General features: G+C 63.1%; 1 protein-coding gene across 1 annotated transcript in view; it reads left to right on the top strand.

The window, feature by feature from the left end:
• Positions 1-15,594, top strand: part of DMBT1 (deleted in malignant brain tumors 1) — a gene marked incomplete at its 5' end in the record, with an annotated part of 36,582 nt that extends 20,988 nt beyond the window's left edge. The window contains 15 exons of the mRNA XM_080687846.1: positions 346-405; positions 1,085-1,414; positions 2,364-2,390; positions 3,177-3,236; positions 4,629-4,655; positions 5,440-5,499; positions 6,174-6,503; positions 6,898-6,924; positions 7,623-7,652; positions 8,127-8,277; positions 9,024-9,232; positions 10,186-10,370; positions 11,629-12,026; positions 12,694-12,961; positions 15,086-15,594. Coding sequence (XP_080543972.1) covers positions 346-405; positions 1,085-1,414; positions 2,364-2,390; positions 3,177-3,236; positions 4,629-4,655; positions 5,440-5,499; positions 6,174-6,503; positions 6,898-6,924; positions 7,623-7,652; positions 8,127-8,277; positions 9,024-9,232; positions 10,186-10,370; positions 11,629-12,026; positions 12,694-12,943 — 2,144 coding nt within the window. The 3' untranslated portion in view covers positions 12,944-12,961; positions 15,086-15,594. The remainder of the gene's footprint in view (positions 1-345; positions 406-1,084; positions 1,415-2,363; positions 2,391-3,176; positions 3,237-4,628; positions 4,656-5,439; positions 5,500-6,173; positions 6,504-6,897; positions 6,925-7,622; positions 7,653-8,126; positions 8,278-9,023; positions 9,233-10,185; positions 10,371-11,628; positions 12,027-12,693; positions 12,962-15,085) is intronic.
• Between the last annotated feature and the right edge of the window lie 2,790 nt (positions 15,595-18,384).

Genomic DNA, 18,384 nt, shown 5'->3' on the forward strand with positions numbered 1-18,384 from the left:
ACCAGGACATTGATTGCCTCCGGGTTCAGTCACCAGGCCCTGACTGTTTCTATCCCAGCTTCAGAGACAGGCCAAAACCTCAAGCGCACCAGTGCGCGCCTGGCTCATGCGGGAGAGATGGGAAAGGTCTTCTGATGGGGAGGAGCTGGCGGTCAGAGACGTGGAGGGATGTGGCTGCTCTCCCCCAGGCCTTCGGCCCCAATGACCTAGCGGAGCGGGAGGCTGTGGACAGGCAGGTAGCACGTGCAGGAGGCACATGGGAAAGTCACGGGGACTGGCCCACCTTTTGGGAAGGACTCCGTTCCCGAGGCCTCACCACGTCTTTCTCGTTGTTGTGTCTTCCAGACTCATGGACAACTCATTCCACAAGTCTAGTCTCAAGTGCCGCTCCTACAACAACAGCCGGTACAGGACCCTTCCCCCTCCAGGGCCCCACTCTGACTCTGAATCACTCCCGGGATGGAACGTGACAGGAAGAAGATCCATATGGTCCATCCTTGTTTCCTGGGGGAGGGGGCAGAGGAGGGTCTCTGACCCGGTCCTGGTCAGACATGGTTGGCAGATGACTTGTCTCCAGTGGGCTTCTGGGAGGAGGCTCAGCCGAGACCCTCTGCCATAGCTCAGGGTCAGCCCTGGAGGCCTCCTGGGACCTGCTGACACCCCAGTGCTGGCTCAGTCTCAGGGGTTGTGAGTCTCTGTCCGCTCCTGTCATTCGGAGGTCGATCAGCTCTGAGGTCTTTGCCTCAAGTCAGGCAGGACCATGGAGGAGAAATCAGTGGCTAAAGAGGCCATGGCCTTGGCCTGTCCTGGAGCCGTGGAGCTCTGCCCTGGGTGGCCCTAAGGGATGTGAGGGCATTCCTGCTCACCTCCATGGGCAATCCTGGGGCTCCCTGCCGTGGGCATCCTTAGACCTGGCAGGACAGGATGTCCCGCTCCCTTCCCATGATGAAGATGAATCCCTGGGCCTGTGGAAACCTGACGCCTGCCCTGGGCGTGTCCCTGAGGGAGGCCCTGAGTCTGGACCCTGCCTTGGGCCTGGAGCTCAGCACCCACATGGAGGGGGTGTCCTTGTGCCGTCCTCCAGGGTCCTGGAGCGAATCGGGTTTGGCCCTGAGGCTGGTGAACGGCGGTGACCGGTGTCAGGGCCGCGTGGAGGTCCTCTACCGAGGCTCCTGGGGCACCGTGTGTGACGACGGGTGGGACACCAACGACGCCAACGTGGTGTGCAGGCAGCTGGGCTGTGGCTGGGCCAGGTCGGCCCCAGGAAGTGCCCGGTTCGGGCAGGGCTCAGGGCCGATCCTGCTGGACGACGTGGGCTGCTCGGGGCACGAGTCCTACCTGTGGAGCTGCCCGCACAGGGGCTGGAACTCGCACAACTGCAACCACGGGGAGGACGCGGGCGTCATCTGCTCAGGTGCGTCCCTGCCATCCCTGGGGACCCTTCTGGGCTGATGCTGCTGAGGACACACCCACTCCCCACGCCAGGACCCCGCCTGAGCCTCCTACTGACCTCCAGGCACTGCAGTGACTCAGGGCAGCGGGCACCCAGGGGCTACGTCACCTGCTCAGGTTACAGGTCAGCGTGGTCTGTCCATGCGCCCAGCACCCTGAAGGCCGTGCCTGGAACAAGCTGGAAGGGCCCTGAGCTCAGTGACCATGCACAGCAGGCAGCTTCCTGAGCACAGAGAGCAGCCCCCCTTGTGCCCCCAGCGCCAGCTCTCTCCCCGCTGGAGGGGGTCTGGGGCTTCCTTCAGGGCAGCCTTTCCCTCGGTGTGGGGCTTGTGAAGCACCTCCCCTCTGTGACACGGTGTCACCTGGGGCCCCAAGATGGTGATGCAAAGAAGACAACCTTTGGGCACAGAGGTCCTTTGTGAAGGACAGAGAGACAGGGAGGGAGCAGGGGAGGTGGGAGATGGCAGGTGGGCAATGAATGGAAGGAGCCTGTCAGGGCCTTGGGGATGGGGCATTGTGACCGCATGGAAAACTCTAGAAATGGGTGTAAACTCTCAATGTCAGAATGGGTCAAGGCTGAAAGATTGGTGTGCACATCCGTTGACCCATTTGGTGGGGTCATTCTCTGCTCGTTCTCTGGGGTCAACACCAGTGCCCCTGGTGCCTGTCCCAGCATGACACTGGCTTCCTTACACTGGACAGGAAGTCCTCGGGCTGAGGTTGGCAGCCAATGGCTGGGGACAGAGGGCATGGCTTTGGAAGGACGGCTAGATGTGAGGCAGCACTGGTGTATTCAAACTGAGGTTATGTGCATGGCGTCAGCTCTGTGTGTAGAAGCTGAGGGTCATCAATCTGGGATCTGGGCCGGGCACCTGGGAGCTTCGTGTCTGACTGTCTTTTTCTTCCCTCAGCTACTCAGTCCTCTACTTCCTGGCCAGGTGAGTCCCAGCCTCCTCTCCTGGGATGGCCATCTCCCTGCCCACCTCTGCGGTCGGCCCTCTCCAGCTGACCCATGGCTCCTTGAACCCCTTGTGGACCACACTTTTGCCCTCTGTCTCCTTAACTAGAGGGGGATTCCAAAGACTCCGTCTGTCCATCCTCCTTCTGAGTTCCCATCAGATACTTGGTGGCCGTCCCGGGGGAGAGCGGCCGATGGTCAGAGAAGTGCCTCCCCTTCCATGAAGATGGCCCCGTGACTCCAGGCTGAGGAGGGCCTTGTGGGAGAGTGGACCCTGATGCCCATTGGCTTTCTGATGACGGGAGAGCTGGCTTCTGTCTTGTCTCCTCCTCTCACAACTGCCACACCCTGATGGCCAGCATGGTCACATGTGCATCCCAAGGTGGCAGAGACAGTGCCCGGGGATGGCAGTGAACACGTGAAGATGGTCCTCCGGGTGCCAGGACATTGATTGCCTCCCGGTTCAATCCCCAGGCCCTGACTGTTTCTATCCCAGCTTCAGAGTGAGGCCAAAGCCTCAAGTGCACCAGTGCGCGCCTGGCTCATGCGGGATAGATGGGAAAGGTCTTCTGATGGGGAGGAACATGGCGGTCAGAGACGTGGAGGGATGCGGCTGGTCTCTTACAGGCCTTCGGCCCCAATGACCCAGCGGAGCGGGAGGCTGTGGACAGGCAGGGAGCACGTGCAGGAAACACATGGGAAAGTACGGGGACTGGCCCTCCCTTTTGGGAAGGACTCACGGCCTTCTCTTTGTTGTGTCTTCCAGGCGCTTGGACAACTCCTCCCAAAACTACACCCTTAACTGTCTTTCCTACAACAACAGCAGGTACAGGACCCTTCCCCCTCCAGGGCCCCTCTCAGCCCCTGAATCACTCCCGGGATAGAACGTGACAGGAAGAAGATCCATGTGGGCCATCCTTGTCCCTGGGGGAGGGGGCAGAGGAGGGTCTCTGACCAGGTCCTTGTCCGATATGTTTGGCTGATGACGTATCTCAAGTGACTTCTGGGAGGAGGCTCAGCCGAGACCCTCTGCCATAGCTCAGGGTCAGCCCTGGAGGCCTCCTGGGACCTGCTGACACCCCAGTGCTGGCTCAGCCTCAGGGCTATGAAGCTCTGTCCTCTCCTGTCATTCAGAGATGGATCGCCTCTGAGGACTTTGCCTCAAGTCAGGCAGGACCATGGAGGAGAAATCAGTGGCTAAAGAGGCCATGGCCTTGGCCTGTCCTGGAGCCATGGAGCTCTGCCCTGGGTGGCCCTAAGGGATGCGGGGGACATTCCTGCTCACTTCCACGGGGGCCCTTCTGGGCTGATGCTGCTGAGAACACACCCACTCCCCACGCCACGGCCCCGCCTCAGCCATCTACTATCCCCCAGGCACTGGAGTGACTCAGGGCAGCGGGCACCCAGGTGCTAGGTCACCTGCTCAGGCTACAGGTCAGCGTGGTCTGTCCATGTGCCCAGCACCCTGAAGGCCGTGCCTGGAACGGGCTCGAAGGGGCCTGAGCTCAGTGACCATGCACAGCAGGCAGCTTCCTGAGCACAGAGAGCAGCCCCCCTTGTGCCCGGAGCCAGCTCACTCCCCGCTGGAGGGGGTGTGGGGCTTCCTTCAGGGCAGCCCGTCCCTGGGTGTGGGGGTTGGGAAGCACCTCCCTCTGTGAGGACGGTGTCACCTGGGGCTCCAAGATGGTGATGCAAAGAAGACAACCTTTGGGCACAGAGGTCCTTTGTGAAGGACAGAGAGACAGGAAGGGAGCAGGGGAGGTGGGAGATGGCAGGTTGCCAATGAATGGAAGGAGCCTGTGAAGGCCTTGGGGATGGGGCATTGTGACCACGTGGAAAACTCTAGAAATGGGTGTAAACTCTCAATGTCAGAATGGGTCAAGGCTGAAAGATTGGTGTGCACATCTGTGACCCATTTGATGGGGTCATTCTCTGCTTGTTCTCTGGGCTCAACTCCGGAGCCCTGGTGGCCTGTCCCGGCTTGACCCTGGCTTCCATACATTTGAGAGGAAGTCCTCGGGCTCAGGGAGGCAGGCGATGGCAGGGGACAGAGGGCGTTGCTTTGGAAGAACTGGGAGGATCGGGGTGGCCCTGTTGTGTCCACCCCGAGGGCATGTGCATGGCGTCAGCTCCGTGTGTAGAAACTGAGGGTCATCAATCTGGGATCTGGGCCGGGCACCTGGGAGCTTGGTGTCTGACTGTCTTTTTCTTTCCTCAGCTACTCAGTCCTCCACTTCCTGGCCAGGTGAGTCCCAGCCACCTCTCCTGATGTCCCTCTCCCTGCCCACCTCTGCGGTCGGCCCTCTCCAGCTGACCCATGGCTCCTTGAACCCCTTGTGGACCACACTTTTGCCCTCTGTCTCCTTAACTAGAGGGGGATTCCAAAGACTCCGTCTGTCCATCCTCCTTCTGAGTTCTCATCAGATACTTGGTGGCCGTCCCGGGGGAGAGCGGCCGATGGTCAGAGAAGTGCCTCCCCTTCCATGAAGGTGGCCCCGTGACTCCAGGCTGAGGAGGGCCTTGTAGGAGAGTGGGCACTGATGCCCATTGGCTTTCTGATGACGGGAGAGCTGACTTCTGTCTTGTCTCCTCCTCTCACAACTGCCACACCCTGATGGCCAGCATGGTCACATGTGCATCCCAAGGTGGCAGAGACAGTGCCCGGGGATGGCAGTGAACACTTGATGAGGATTCACCTTGTACCAGGACCTGTGATTGCCTCCCAGTTCAGTCTCCAGGCCCTGACTGTTTCTATCCCAGTTTCACAGTCAGTCCAAAGCCTCAAGCGCACCAGTGCGCGCCTGGCTCATGCGGGAGAGATGGGAAAGGTCTTCTGATGGGGAGGAGCATGGCGGTCAGAGACGTGGAGGGATGCGGCTGGTCTCTTACAGGCCTTCGGCTCCAATGACCCAGCAGAGCGGGAGGCTGTGGACAGGCAGGGAGCAAAGCAGGAGGCACATGGGAAAGTCACGGGGACTGGCCCACCTTTTGGGAAGGACTCACGGCCTTCTCTTTGTTGTGTCTTCCAGGCGCTTGGACAACTCCTCCCAAAACTACACCCTTAACTGCCTTTCCTACAACAACAGCAGGTACAGGACCCTTCCCCCTCCAGGGCCCCTCTCAGCCCCTGAATCACTCCCGGGATGGAACGTGACAGGAAGAAGATCCATGTGGGCCATCCTGTCCCTGGGGGAGGGGGCAGAGGAGGGTCTCTGTCCAGGTCCTGGTCCGACATGGTTGGCTGATGACGTATCTCAAGTGACTTCTGGGAGGAGGCTCAGCCGAGACCCTCCCCCATGGCTCACGGTCAGCCCTGGAGGTCTCCTGGGACCTGCTGACACCCCAGTGCTGGCTCAGCCTCAGGGCTATGAAGCTCTGTCCTCTCCTGTCATTCGGAGATCGATCGCCTCTGAGGTCTTTGCCTCAAGTCAGGCAGGACCATGGAGGAGAAATCAGTGGCTAAAGAGGCCATGGCCTTGGCCTGTCCTGGAGCCGTGGAGCTCTGCCCTGGGATCCCTGGGGAGTGCGGGGGGCATTCCTGCTCACCTCCATGGGCAATCCTGGGGCTCCTGCCGTGGGCATCCTTAGACCTGGCAGGACATGATGTCCCGCTCCCTTCCCGTTATGAAGATGAACCCCTGGGCGTGTGGAAAGCTGAGGCCTGCCCTGGGCGTGTCCCTGAGGGAGGCCCTGAGTCTGGACCCTGCCTCGGGCCTGGAGCTCAGCACCCACATGGAGGGGGTGTCCTTGTGCCGTCCTCCAGGGTCCTGGACCGAATCGGGTTTGGCCCTGAAGCTGGTGAACGGCGGTGACCGGTGTCAGGGCCGCGTGGAGGTCCTCTACCGAGGCTCCTGGGGCACCGTGTGTGACGACGGGTGGGACACCAACGACGCCAACGTGGTGTGCAGGCAGCTGGGCTGTGGCTGGGCCATGTCGGCCCCAGGAAGTGCCCGGTTCGGGCAGGGCTCAGGGCCGATCCTGCTGGACGACGTGGGCTGCTCGGGGCACGAGTCCTACCTGTGGAGCTGCCCGCACAGGGGCTGGAACTCGCACAACTGCAACCACGGGGAGGACGCGGGCGTCATCTGCTCAGGTGGGTCCCGCCTGGGGCCTCCCCTCTTCGTGTGGCTTCCTGGAGTCCGGGCTCCTCTCCCCTCAGCCCACCAGGAGAGGGGCCTTTCCCGCCCCCATCGCCAGTAGCTGCCTGGTTCCTGGAAGTTGGGGGTGGCTGTCCCTTGGCCCCAGGCCAGCCCTCGGATAGACAGCGGCTTCATGTGCATTAATGTTGTAGGAACAGACGCCCCAGCACCTTTTTTGGGCGAACAGCCCCGGATGTTACACTTACCAGGCAGCTCTGGTGGCCGCTCCCCGCAGCATTTCTCAGGCCACAGAGGGGACACGCAGGAGCCCCCTGTCCGCATCCTGGGGGGCTCATGGAGACTCACCCTGGGCCCTGAGCCTGACCCCGTTGCTTCTCTTTCTCGCAGCTTCGCCCGGCATCGTGACCACCCCAGGTGAGCCCCGCAGCCCAGGCTTCCGGGGAGCCCCGCTCTGTTCGCAGGACGAGGCGGGGGGCTCCTGGCTGGTTCTCTCTCTGATGCTCCGGGTTTGCACGGCGACGCACCGAGTGCCCAGGACGCTGCTGTCCCGGCTGCGGCGTTTCAGGGGCCAATAACCATCCAGGTCAATCCGGGGCGAATGGTGACCATTCTGGAAACATGGCCGAGTAGAACCCCTACAGATGCTCGTCCGTTGACCAATTCCTTCATGCGACTGTCCATGGCGGAGGTGCCCGCAAGTGTGCCGCCTCTCTCCACCTGCACCCCCGCTCGCCAGCCGCCCCTGGCACCCTTGCCCGCCCGCGTGCACACAGCCAGCCTCCTGCTGGCACACACGCCCTCTCCACCATGGCCCCTGCCAGCTGGGTCGCTTCTGGTTTGTGTGTGTGTGTGTGTGTGTGTGTGTGTGTGTGTGTGTGTTTACATTTAAACTTTTTATTGTTTGAAGTATCACATGTGTCTCTTTTCCCCTCATTGACCTCTCCCCGGCCGCTCCCCCCTCCTCCGGGCTGGGAGCTCTGGAGGGCGCGGCCTGTGGCCAGCGTCTTGATGTGGCCCAGGGTGGCACGTGGCTGGCACAGAGCGAGCGTGCGCTCAGCGGTTGTGCCAAGGACGGCAGGATTCTGACCGTGATCTTTCCTCTCTTTCCGCAGAGCCTCACTACACCAGCACCAGGCCGACGGGTAAGCCCGAGCTCCCTCCCCTCGGTGACCGTGACGCTGGGAGAGATGGCAGGAATGGCGAGGGGTGGCTTCCGTCTGTGTCCCTCAGCCTCAGGGACAGGCCACGCTGGGGCCACCTCCCGTTGGTTTCTGTCTTGGGAATTGTTTAAAAACGCCCCTCTCTTGCCCGGCCAGCGTTGTTCGGTGATTAGTGTCGACCTAGGATCCAGGAGGTCAGGGTTCGATGCCCGGTCAGGGCACAGGCCCGGGTTACGGGCTGGATCCCCAGGAGGGGACGTGCAGGAGGCAGCCGATCCATGATTCTCTCTCCTGGATGTTTCTATCTCACTCTCCCTCTCCCTTCCTCTCAAAATCAAACAATAAAAAAAAAAATTAAAGATAATGAATAAGTAAAAATCCGCCCCCCCCCCCGCCCCCCGCCGCGGTGATGTGCCGTGTGCTCTGGGTCACCAGCATCTGCATCTGTCCCGGCAGCCGAGGCGGCCTGTGGGGGCTTCCTGTCCCGGCCCTCGGGGCGCTTTTCCAGCCCGTCCTACCCCGGGAGTTACCCCAGCAACGCCCGGTGCGTGTGGGACATCGAGGTCCAGAACAACCACCGCGTGACCGTGGTCTTCAAAGACGTGCAGTGAGTGGGGTGCAGAGCGGCCGCGGGGCCTCGGGGGGAGCTGGGGGACATGGGGAAGGGAGGGACAGAGCAGACGCTGTGGGAGAGAGGCTGCCCGTTGGCATTCTGCCTGTGGGCCAGCCGCGGCAGCGGGGCCAGGACAGGGCCTTGGCTTCTGGTCTGTGTGGTCACTACTGCCCAGTGTGGCCACAGGACATCACTCGACTTTCCCGAGCCTCGGTCAAAAGAGAGGGATGAGCCGGCGGCGTGGCTCAGTGGATGAGCGTCCACCTATGACCCAGGAGGTCAGGGTTCGAGTCCCGGTCAGGGCACACGCCCGGGTTGTGGGCTCCGTCCCCAGTAGGGGGCGTGCAGGAGGCAGCCGATCCATGATTCTCTCTCATCATTGGTGTTTCTCTCTCTTTCTCTCCCTCTCTGAGATCAATAAAAACATATTTTAAAAAAAAAATAGAGGGCTAAGCCCTGGCCTAGTTGGCTCAGTGGGTGGAGTGTCAGCCCTCAGACTGAAGGGTCGCAGGTTCGATTCCCGGTCCAGGGCACGTACCTGAGTTGCAGGCTCGGTCCCTGGCCCCCCGGGGTGCGCGTGGAAGGCACCCTATGTCTCCGTCACATCGACGTTTCTCTCTGTCTCGCCCCCTCCCTCCCACTCTCCCTAAAAGTCCATGGGAAATGCCCTCAGGGGAGGATGCACAAAACAACCAAACATCTTTTTAAGTGGCGCGCGCACCCCATGCCCGTGTCCGCAGGCTGGAGAGCAACTGCAACTACGACTACATCCAGGTGTTCGACGGCCCCGCCCTCGGCTCCCCGCTCCTCGGCCGCGTGTGCCACGGCTCAAGGGACTCCTTCACGTCGTCCTCCAACTTCATGTCCATCCGCTTCGTCAGCGACGGCAGCGTCACCCGCAGCGGGTTCCAAGCCGAATACTTCTCCCGCCCCTCCAACCACAGCACCAGTAAGTCCCAGGCTCTCCGGGGCGGGGTGCCTGCCCCCGGCATCCACAGTGGAGGGGACAGGAGACCAGAGCCGCTCGGCGGGTCCCGGGGCCGGATCTGCCGCCGGAAGGGACCAGGGGCGCTGGGTCGGGGGACTCTGGCTGCCCAGAAACGTGGGCCAGGGCCAGCCTCACTGTGGTCAGTCGGCAGAGACGGGGCAGGATGCGCTGAGTGGACGCCAAGCCCAGGGCGGAAGTGGCCCTGGCGGGAGGCCTGTGACCGTCCAGCGTGAGGGGCACCGTGACCGTGTCCTGGAGGCCCCTGGTCGCGGCGCCAGGCCCGGCAGAGGCTGCTGGTCACGAGTGGAGCTGTGCAGGGGACGGACGGACGGACGGACGGACGGTGGCTAGCGGGCAGGAGCTGCCCCAGTCCTTTTCCGTCAGGACTTTCCGCTCTGACGGCTCCACGGCCCATGGGCCCTATTTCACAGCGTCCCCACGGTACTCTGCGGCTCAGGGTGACCTGGCGGGACATCTTCCCCATCCGGCCTCCATCTCTTTGTTTGTTTCTGTTATCCTCCTCCGAGGATATTTTTCCGTCGATTTTTAGACAGAGTGGAAGGGAGGGGGAGAGACAGAGAGAGAGAGAAACACCCCTGTGAGAGAGACCCATCGATGGGTTGCCTCCGTGAGGCCGGGGATCAAGCCTGCCACCGAGGAACTTGCCTTAGACTGGATTTGAACCCGAGACCCTTCAGTCCCCGGGCTGACGCTGTACCCACTGGGCCACACCGGCCAGGGCCTGCCTCCATTTCTCCATCCGTGCGCATAGGGCACCTGGGCGGGGGGGGGGGGTGGTGAGGATACCCTAATGTGGACCATCTTTGTCAGCCCCTCAGTCGTGTGCACGGGGCGGGGTGGGGAGCCCCCGGTGGGTTGGGGGCGCGCACTGACCCGGCTGCCCTCGGCCCCAGAGCTGCTCTGCCTGCCGGACCGGATGCAGGCCAACGTGAGCAGGAGCTACCTGCAGTCCCTGGGCTACTCGGCCAGCGACCTGGTCATCCCCAGCTGGGACGGCGTGCAGCAGTGTCAGGCCCAGGTCACGGGGAGCCAGGTGACCTTCACCATCCCCTACGCGGGCTGCGGCACCGTCCAGCAGGTGAGCCGGCCTTCCCGCGCCCTCCCGGGGCCCGCTGCCTCCCGGCGACGTCCCCGCGTGTCCTGGATCCTGCGGCCCGGGGGACGGGATTGTGTCTGTAAAACCGGAACGTGATCGGGGTGAAGGCATCCGTGTCCCTCGCCACTTCCAAACCGCAAGGAGGCGGCGGGCAGGCTGCCCAGCACGTCCATCGTCCCAACCACGGCCACCGCCAGGGCTTCGCGGGGTCTGAAGCCCCCACGGCTCGGGGTGGGGGTGAGGGGCGGGGCCCCGTTAGGGGAGGGGGTGCAGGCACACCCCCTCCTTCCTCTCTGTGACATGCCAGGCGGCCTCACCGTTCAGGGTCCCCATGGAGGCCGTTATGGCGTTAGTTTGGGCCTCTTTCTCGCATAAGCGCCCCCCCGGCCTGGGAACTGCCACCCGGCGAGGCCATGGCCTCTGACCCTCGGAGCCTCTGGGAAGGGGACCGCTTCCCCGTCTCCGCTGGACACGCCTCACCGGTGCTCGCCTCACTGGGGCCTCCCGGGGCCTGTTCACCTGCTCCTCTGGGCAGCGACCCTTGACCTCCCTCCCACCCCCCCCCACCCCCGTGCTCTGCTCGGCTTCCGTCCCATCCCTGTCATTGTCTGTGGATTCTTACGATGCTGCGGCTGCTCCGGACCGACCACGCCCCGGGGGGAGGCGGCCTCCTTGGCTGGAGAGCTCACAGGCCACCAGGCGCCGGGCCCCGTCCCCAGAAACATCACCCTGACCAGGTGGTGGACACATCACATGGGCCGGAGACCGACACCCCGAGAATGTGCTGCGTGGAGCCTGCGGTGCAGGAGGCACAGGCAGGAGGGACAGGAAGTGCTCCTGTTACCATGCCAACCCAGCTGTCTGTCTGAGCTCAGGAAGCCCTGCCCCAGAGACTGGCGGCCATCTGGCTTTTATTTGTTTAATATGTTGGTATTGATGTCAGCGAGGAAGGGAGGAGGGGAGAGAGAGAGAATCATCCATGATGAGAGAGAGTCATGGACCGGCTGCCTCCCGCCCGCCCCACACTGGGGATGGAGCCCGCCACCCGGGCCTGTGCCCTGACCGGGAATCGAACCGGGAGCTCCTGGTTCACAGATCAACGCTCACCCCTGAGCCAGGCCGGCCGGGCCTGGGAGGGTTGTGAAGCGCGTCGAGTCACGTACTTCCGACTCTAACAAGGGCAGCAGCGAGATCCTCCCGCGGGGCCCTCTGCCTGACCCCCTCTCCCGCCCCCTCCCAGCTGGATAACGACACCATCACCTACTCCAACACCCTGCAAGCCGCCACCGCCGCCGTCTCGAGCGGCGTCATCCAGAGGCGGCCGAGCCTGCACCTCCACGTGAGCTGCCGGATGCTGCGGGACACCTGGGTGGACCTCATGTACATCGCCAACGACAACGCCGAGGTCCAGGAAGTGCAGTACGGCAACTTCGCCGTCAACATGTCCTTCTACACGTCGTCCTCGTTCGCATACCCCGTGACCGCGCGCCCCTACTACGTGCGCTTGAACCAGGACCTGTACGTTCAGGCCGAGATCCGCCGCGCCAACGCCTCCATGGCCCTGTTCGTGGACACCTGCGTGGCGTCGCCGTCCTCCGACGACTTGGCCTCTGTGACCTACGACCTCATCCGGAGAGGGTAAGCCGTGTCCTCGTTGGCCTGAGAGTCCACCACATGAGCCAAGGCCTTGGGTCCGGGGAAGCTCAGCTGAGCCCGTCAGGGGTTCCGCTCTGGTCAACGCACAGGGAGGGGGCGCCTGACGCATGGAATGGCTCCCCCGGGGCCACCAAGCCAGTGGACTGTCCACGGGACGAGGCCCCAGGTGAGGAGCTCCGGGCAGGCCCTGGCGTCACAAGGACGTGGGTGTGGTGGGAAAGCTTTCATTTGGGAGCAGATGGAGATGGAGGTGCCGGACGCCAGCTGTACCTTCTGGGGGGCAGTGGCACCCCTCCAATGAGCAGGAGGACGCCCACCGCGGGGCTGCTGGGAGGATGCGTGAGGGTGTAGACGGCGTTTGGGCAGAGAGGATGCCGCGGGCGGTCCTCAGCGGGCGTGGCCAAGGGTGCCCAATGTCACCCCAAATCAGCTGAGAATGGACGTTCTCACCGTCCTGGTTCCAACCACGCTCCAGGGCAGACGTGCGGGAGCGGGGGTGAGGGGGAGAGGGGGTGCAGGAAGGGGGGGTGCGACAGGGGGCACTGTTGGGGTGCAGCAGGAGGCATGGGCGGTCCAGTCCCACGCCCAGTGCATCCCGGTCGGGGCGGCCGAGGCCCTGAGCGCTGACGGGCGCCCCCTCTCCTTGCAGCTGCGTGAGGGACGACACCTACCAGGCCCTCCCCGCGCCGCCCGGCCTCGCCCGCTTCCGGTTCCGCTCCTTCCACTTCCTGCGCCGCCTCCCCGCCATGTACCTGCACTGCAAGGTGCTCGTGTGCCGGGCCCGCGACCCCGCCTCCCGCTGCCGCGGCGGCTGCCAGCCCAGGCCCAAGCGGGACGTGGGCGCCTTCCAGGAGAAGGTGGACGTGGTCCTGGGCCCCATCCGGCTGCAGGCGCCATAGCCCCGGAGAGGAGCCTGGGTAGGTGGTCGCCCTTGACCCCCCCACCCCCCACCCGCTGGGGCTCAGCCGTGACCCAGGGGACTCGGGAGGTCCCGGGCGTGTCTGTGGGGGTCAGGGTCCACTGTGCGGTGGGCGGTGCAGAGCGTGACTAGCTAGCCCCTTGGCCACCTTCCTCCCAGGGCCCTGGTCTACGAGGGACGCATGTGGGGTCTGGCTGAAGCAAGGGGGGGGGGCCTTCATTCTGCCAAGGGCCATTTGGATCTTTTATAAAATACACATTTTTTTATTGATTTCAAGAGGAAGGGAGAGGGAGAGAGAGAGAAACATCCATGATGAGAGAAAAAGATGGACCGGCTGCCTCCTGCACGCCCCACCCTGGGGATGGAGCCCACAACCTGAGCCTGTGCCCTTGACCGGAGTTGGACTCGGGACCCTTCAGTCCGCAGGCTGATGCTCTATCCACTGAGCCAAACTAGGGCCCATGTGGGTCTGGATGGCGTCATTCGAGGGCCGTACACAATGGTCTGCTAGAGATGAGCGCTCCATCTGGTCAGACCTCTCCTGAACTCACCCGGATGCCCCGGCAGGGCCAGAGCCAGGGATTTCTCGGGCCTTCCGCGGCCTGCAGGCGGGACGTCCCCCTGCCCTGGCCTAGAAAGTCCGGACCTGGGACGCAGACACACCTGACCTCTCACCTCTGGGTTCTGACCTCCCCGAGCCTCACTCCTCGTCTGTCAGACACAACTGCTCCCCCCACCCCCACTCCCGCTCCCCCCACCCCATCAGGACTGCGAGGGGCTTGCGGTGGCTTTTGTTAGTATCATGGTCGTCACCCATATTAACACATCAATGACCACATGGTCACTCGTGTCTACCTTAACCCCCCGCAGTCCCCGGGGAAAGAAGTGGGGTCCAGCCGGGGCCGCGAGGGCAGGTGTGGGGAGCGTAGCTGTCCGCGGCCGGTGTCCCCTCGGGCGCAGGCTCACACCTCGGGCAGCTCTCCCTCCTCCTGTCCCCGCTCAGGCTGTCCCCACGTCCGGCCCATGTAGGCTCTGTCCTCCCCTATCCATTCATTCCACGCCCACCGGAGGCCTCCTGGGTGCCAGAGGACAGAGAACTAAAAGCAGATCGAGCCCGGCCGGCGTGGCTCAGGGGTTGAGCGAGGACCTATGAACCAGGAGGTCAGGGTTCGATTCCCGGTCAGGGCACAGGCCCGGGTTGCAGGCTTGGTCTGCAGTGGGGGGCGTGCAGGAGGCAGCTGATCCGTGATTCTGTCTCATCACGGATGTTTCTCTCTCCCTCTCCCTTCCCCTCTGAGATCAATAAAAAAAATATTTTAAAAAAATAATGAAAAGAGGGGACCCTCTCCTCCTCCCTACGTGCGAGTCCATTCTGTGGGACTCTTTCCCTCTCCCCATGTGGGAGTCTGTACTTATTCTTTTTTTTTTTTAAATATATTTTATTGATTTTTTACAGAGAGGAAGAGAGAGGGATAGAGAGTTAGAAACATCGATGAGAGAGAGACATCGATCAGCTGCCTCCTGCACGCCCCCTACTGGGGATGTGCCCGCAACCCAGGTACATGCCCTTGACCGGAATCGAACCCGGGACCCTTCAGTCCGCAGGCCGATGCTCTATCCACTGAGCCAAACCGGTTAGGGCTGTACTTATTCTTTAATAAATCACCACCTTTGCTATATATAAAAAAAAATAATAATGAAAAGAAAAACAGATGGAAGCCCCCGCCCTGGAAAACTTAGCCTGCGGCCGGAGAGCACAGGGCGGGGCACGCCATGGGAGTCGGAGCTGTGGAGGGGGCGGCAGGGCAGATGGTGGGTGCAGGGGCCGACGGGGACCCCGCTTGCTCCTCTCCTGCCCCCTCTTCCCTCGGGCGCCGCAGTCGCTGGGGGCCCGGGTTCCCCTGGCCTGGGACCCATGTTCCCATTTGCCAGCTGGTCTGGAGTGTCCCAGCTCCCCCACCCCGGCCACTGGGAGCCTCCAGCCACATTGAACCTCAAACCCTCCTCTGGCTCCCGGAACCCCAGGACACGGCGACGCTCCCGCCGGCCCTCAGCCGCCCTTCCGTCTGGCCTCAGTTTCCCGCTCGGCACTCCCCGCTCTCACTCCTCTTCCTCCCACCAGACAAGCCGCTCTGACGGCATCGTCCTGCCCGCGACCACCGCCCCCCCGCGTCCTGTCTCCGCCGGCTCGTCCTGACCGACATCCTCTCCGCCCCCCCCCCCCTGCCGGCCACAGCCGGGCGCCACGGCAGCGCTGCCACCTCTCGGGGTCACACGGGAGCACACCCCATCTCGGCCGCCTCTGACGCTGCAGGGTGACCTCGGAATGCACAGGGCGGGGCTCCGACCCGAGGGCCCTGGGACCCTGGGGACAGGAAGGAACGTGTGCTCGTGTGCCCGAGCCTCGTGCCCCGCAGACTCTGCTCGGTGGGGGTGGGAAGTCAGGGGCTGGGTTCTGGGACTGAGGGTCAGGCAGGCAGGCAGGTGTCCGGGGCCCTCGGGGCAGCCGTGAGCCACACCTCCCACTGCGAGCCTTCCCCGGGGGACCTTCCTGGCCTTTCAGAACCGCCTCTCGGGCCGCACCTGCCGGCCGTGTCGTGGACAAGCTGAATAAAAGGCGTTCTCACAGCAAGTCTGGCCTGGTCATTGTGGTGGCCCCCGAAGCCCTGGATCCCTGCCGATTGAGCTAAGGAGGGGGCGGGGGTCCTGGGCTTCCAGAACCTTCTCGGGGATGGAGACGGTGTGCTGGTGGCTGCTGGTTCTCCCCAAAGCAGGAAATGGGCTAGAGCAGTGGTTGGCAAACCGCGGCTGGCGAGCCGCATGCGGCTCTTGGGACCCCTTGAGTGTGGCTCGGTGTTAGAATCACTTCTTCAACATAGACTCGCCCCGGCCGAAAACCGACGTCCGCGCACGGGCCACGAAGTTTCCATCGCACTGTATGTGCGCACCCGCCCGCCCGTGGCATTTTGTGGAAGAGCCACACTCAAGGGGCCAAAGAGCCGCATGTGGCTCGCGAGCCGCGGTTTGCCGACCACTGGGCGAGAGAAAGACGAGCGTGCGGGCGCCACCGCCATTCCTGTAGCCCGGGAGCCGGCACGGAACAGACCGGCACCTCCATGTGGGGAAGGGGGTGGGGGGGGCGGATGGGCAGAGCCACGGGCACGGCCACAGAGGGGAGAGGGGCTGGGAGGAGGGGGAGGGGAGCTGGGAGATATCTGTAAGACTATCGACAATAAAAATCTATTTAAAAACGGGGGCAGACACCCAAAGGACAAAATTTCAGAAACATAATTAAAATAAAGAGACATCGGATGCAGCCTGCACTGTTACCCCACACGTTGTCCACGAGGAGTTCTCCCCGCCCCCGGGAGCACCTCCCCCGGGAGCAGCCATGGGGGGGCCTGGGACTTGCCGAGAGGACCGACCCCCATGGGGATGGAAACTCCCCTCTGAGTGTAAATGTGCCCACATCCCAGCAACACGGGCGACTCGGGAAAAACACACACAAAGAAGATGGGAGGTGGCGCCTCTGCCTGGCCAGGGAGGGCTGTGCCTCCTCTGGGTCTAACATCGTCTCCAGACTGGGGCTGGGAGGCTACGGCGGGGCGGGGGGCGCCCCCTCCTGGGCCCCGAGGGCCTGGGGCGCCGGGCGAGGGCACACCGGCCTGCACGTGGCTCCAGGGAGGAACGGAGGGACAGGTGGCCCCAGCCGCTGGGAGGAAACAAGGACAGGGCGCTTTCCAAAAAGGCAGTGAATCTGCCCCAAACGGGGGAGAAGCCAGCCCGGGGCTGCTGGGTGAGGGAGGGAAGAACCCAGTTTCCCATCCTGCCCTGGGAATGCGCATGTTCCCCACCCTCCCCACCCCCCCAGCCCGACGAGGCCCGAGCAGCAGGCGCCAGCATGAGCACCCGGCTTCCTCTGAGGCCGACCCGGGTCGCCCAGCTTCACCTGCGTCCTCCCCACAAGGGCAGGGGAGTTCTCGTGGTTTCAGGGGAGAAGGGGCCCCTCTGGGCGGAGGCGGGTTCGGCTCCAGGGCTCTGAGGGACTGCGGTGACCGGGACCCTGGCCCGCCTCCCTGTGTCCATCCGCTTGGCAGTGTGACCCCAATTTCTCCCACGAAGACGTGACGTCCACGCTGGCCGGGGCGGCTCCGTTGGCGCGTCCCCGATACACATGGTCTGTGGTCCCTCCCTCCGGGTCAGCGCACACGCAGGAGTTAACCCACCAGCGCACAACGGGGTGGAGCAGTGGGTCCATGTTCCTCTCTTTCCCTCTCTCCTTCCCCCTCCCTCTGTTCCTTCCTCCCTCCCTCCCTCTATCTCTCCCTCTCTCTCTCTCAAATCAATAAATTACAGCCGGCGTGGCTCAGTGGTTGAGTGTCGACCTGTGAACCAGGCGGTCACGGTTCGATTCCCGGTCAGGGCACAGGCCCTGGGCTCCATCCCCAGTGTGGGGCATGCAGGAGGCAGCCGATCCATTATTCTCTCTCCTCATGGATATTTCTATTTCTCTCTTCCTCTCCCTTCCTCTCTGACATCAATAAAAATATATTTAAAAAAAAAATAGACTAGAGCAGTGGTCGGCAAACTGCGGCTCACCAGCCACATGCAGCTCGCAAGCCGCGGTTTGCCGCTCTGTTGACTCATGAGTTTGCCGACCACTGGGATAGGGGCTTAATCACAAGGAACAACAGCCTGTAATTATTGGAATCGAGAGTCTAGGTCAGTGGTCGGCAAACTCATGAGTCAACAGAGCGGCACACCGCGGCTCGCGAGCCGCATGTGGCTGGCGAGCCGCAGTTTGCCGACCACTGGACTAGAGAGACAGAAACAGAGAGAGGGAGATGACGCCCGTTAGCCGCCCTTGCCCCAGGACTGGCCTTGGTCTTGTTCTGCCTGCCGGGCTGTGGCACCGTGGCGCGTGCCGGCTCAGTCTTGGCTTCCCGGGACCTTGCACCCTTCCGTTGACCCTCTCGGATCCCGCCACGCCTGTGAGCACGCCTGCTAGCCTGCTGGAGGGGCCACCTGGCCCCCGCACTCCCATCAGCCCCACTGATGCCTGTCAGCCCATGAGGAGCTGGCTGCAGACCCCGGGCCCAGCAGAAGCCGGGAGGACCGCCCGGCGGAGTCCGGCCTGAGTTGCTGGCCCAGGATGACAAGCTACATCGACAACCCCTGCTTGAAGCCACTACTTTCCGGGGTGATTCCTTTCAGCTGATCCAGGCCCCCGGAGGAGGTGGGAGCCGACAGCCAGGAGCGGCCCGAAACCAGGAAGCCTTAGCAGGTGGGTCTTAGGTTGAGGACCCCCTGGGAGATGGGTCCCCCAAGAACACGGGGTCGGGGGGAGGCTCCTGGACCGGCAGAGCTGGGAGAACGACGCGGACCGCGACACTCGGTGCCCCGAGGGGAATAAATAAAACT

Source organism: Plecotus auritus (genome assembly GCF_963455305.1).
Source record: "Plecotus auritus genome assembly, chromosome: 9".
NCBI lineage: Eukaryota > Metazoa > Chordata > Mammalia > Chiroptera > Vespertilionidae > Plecotus > Plecotus auritus.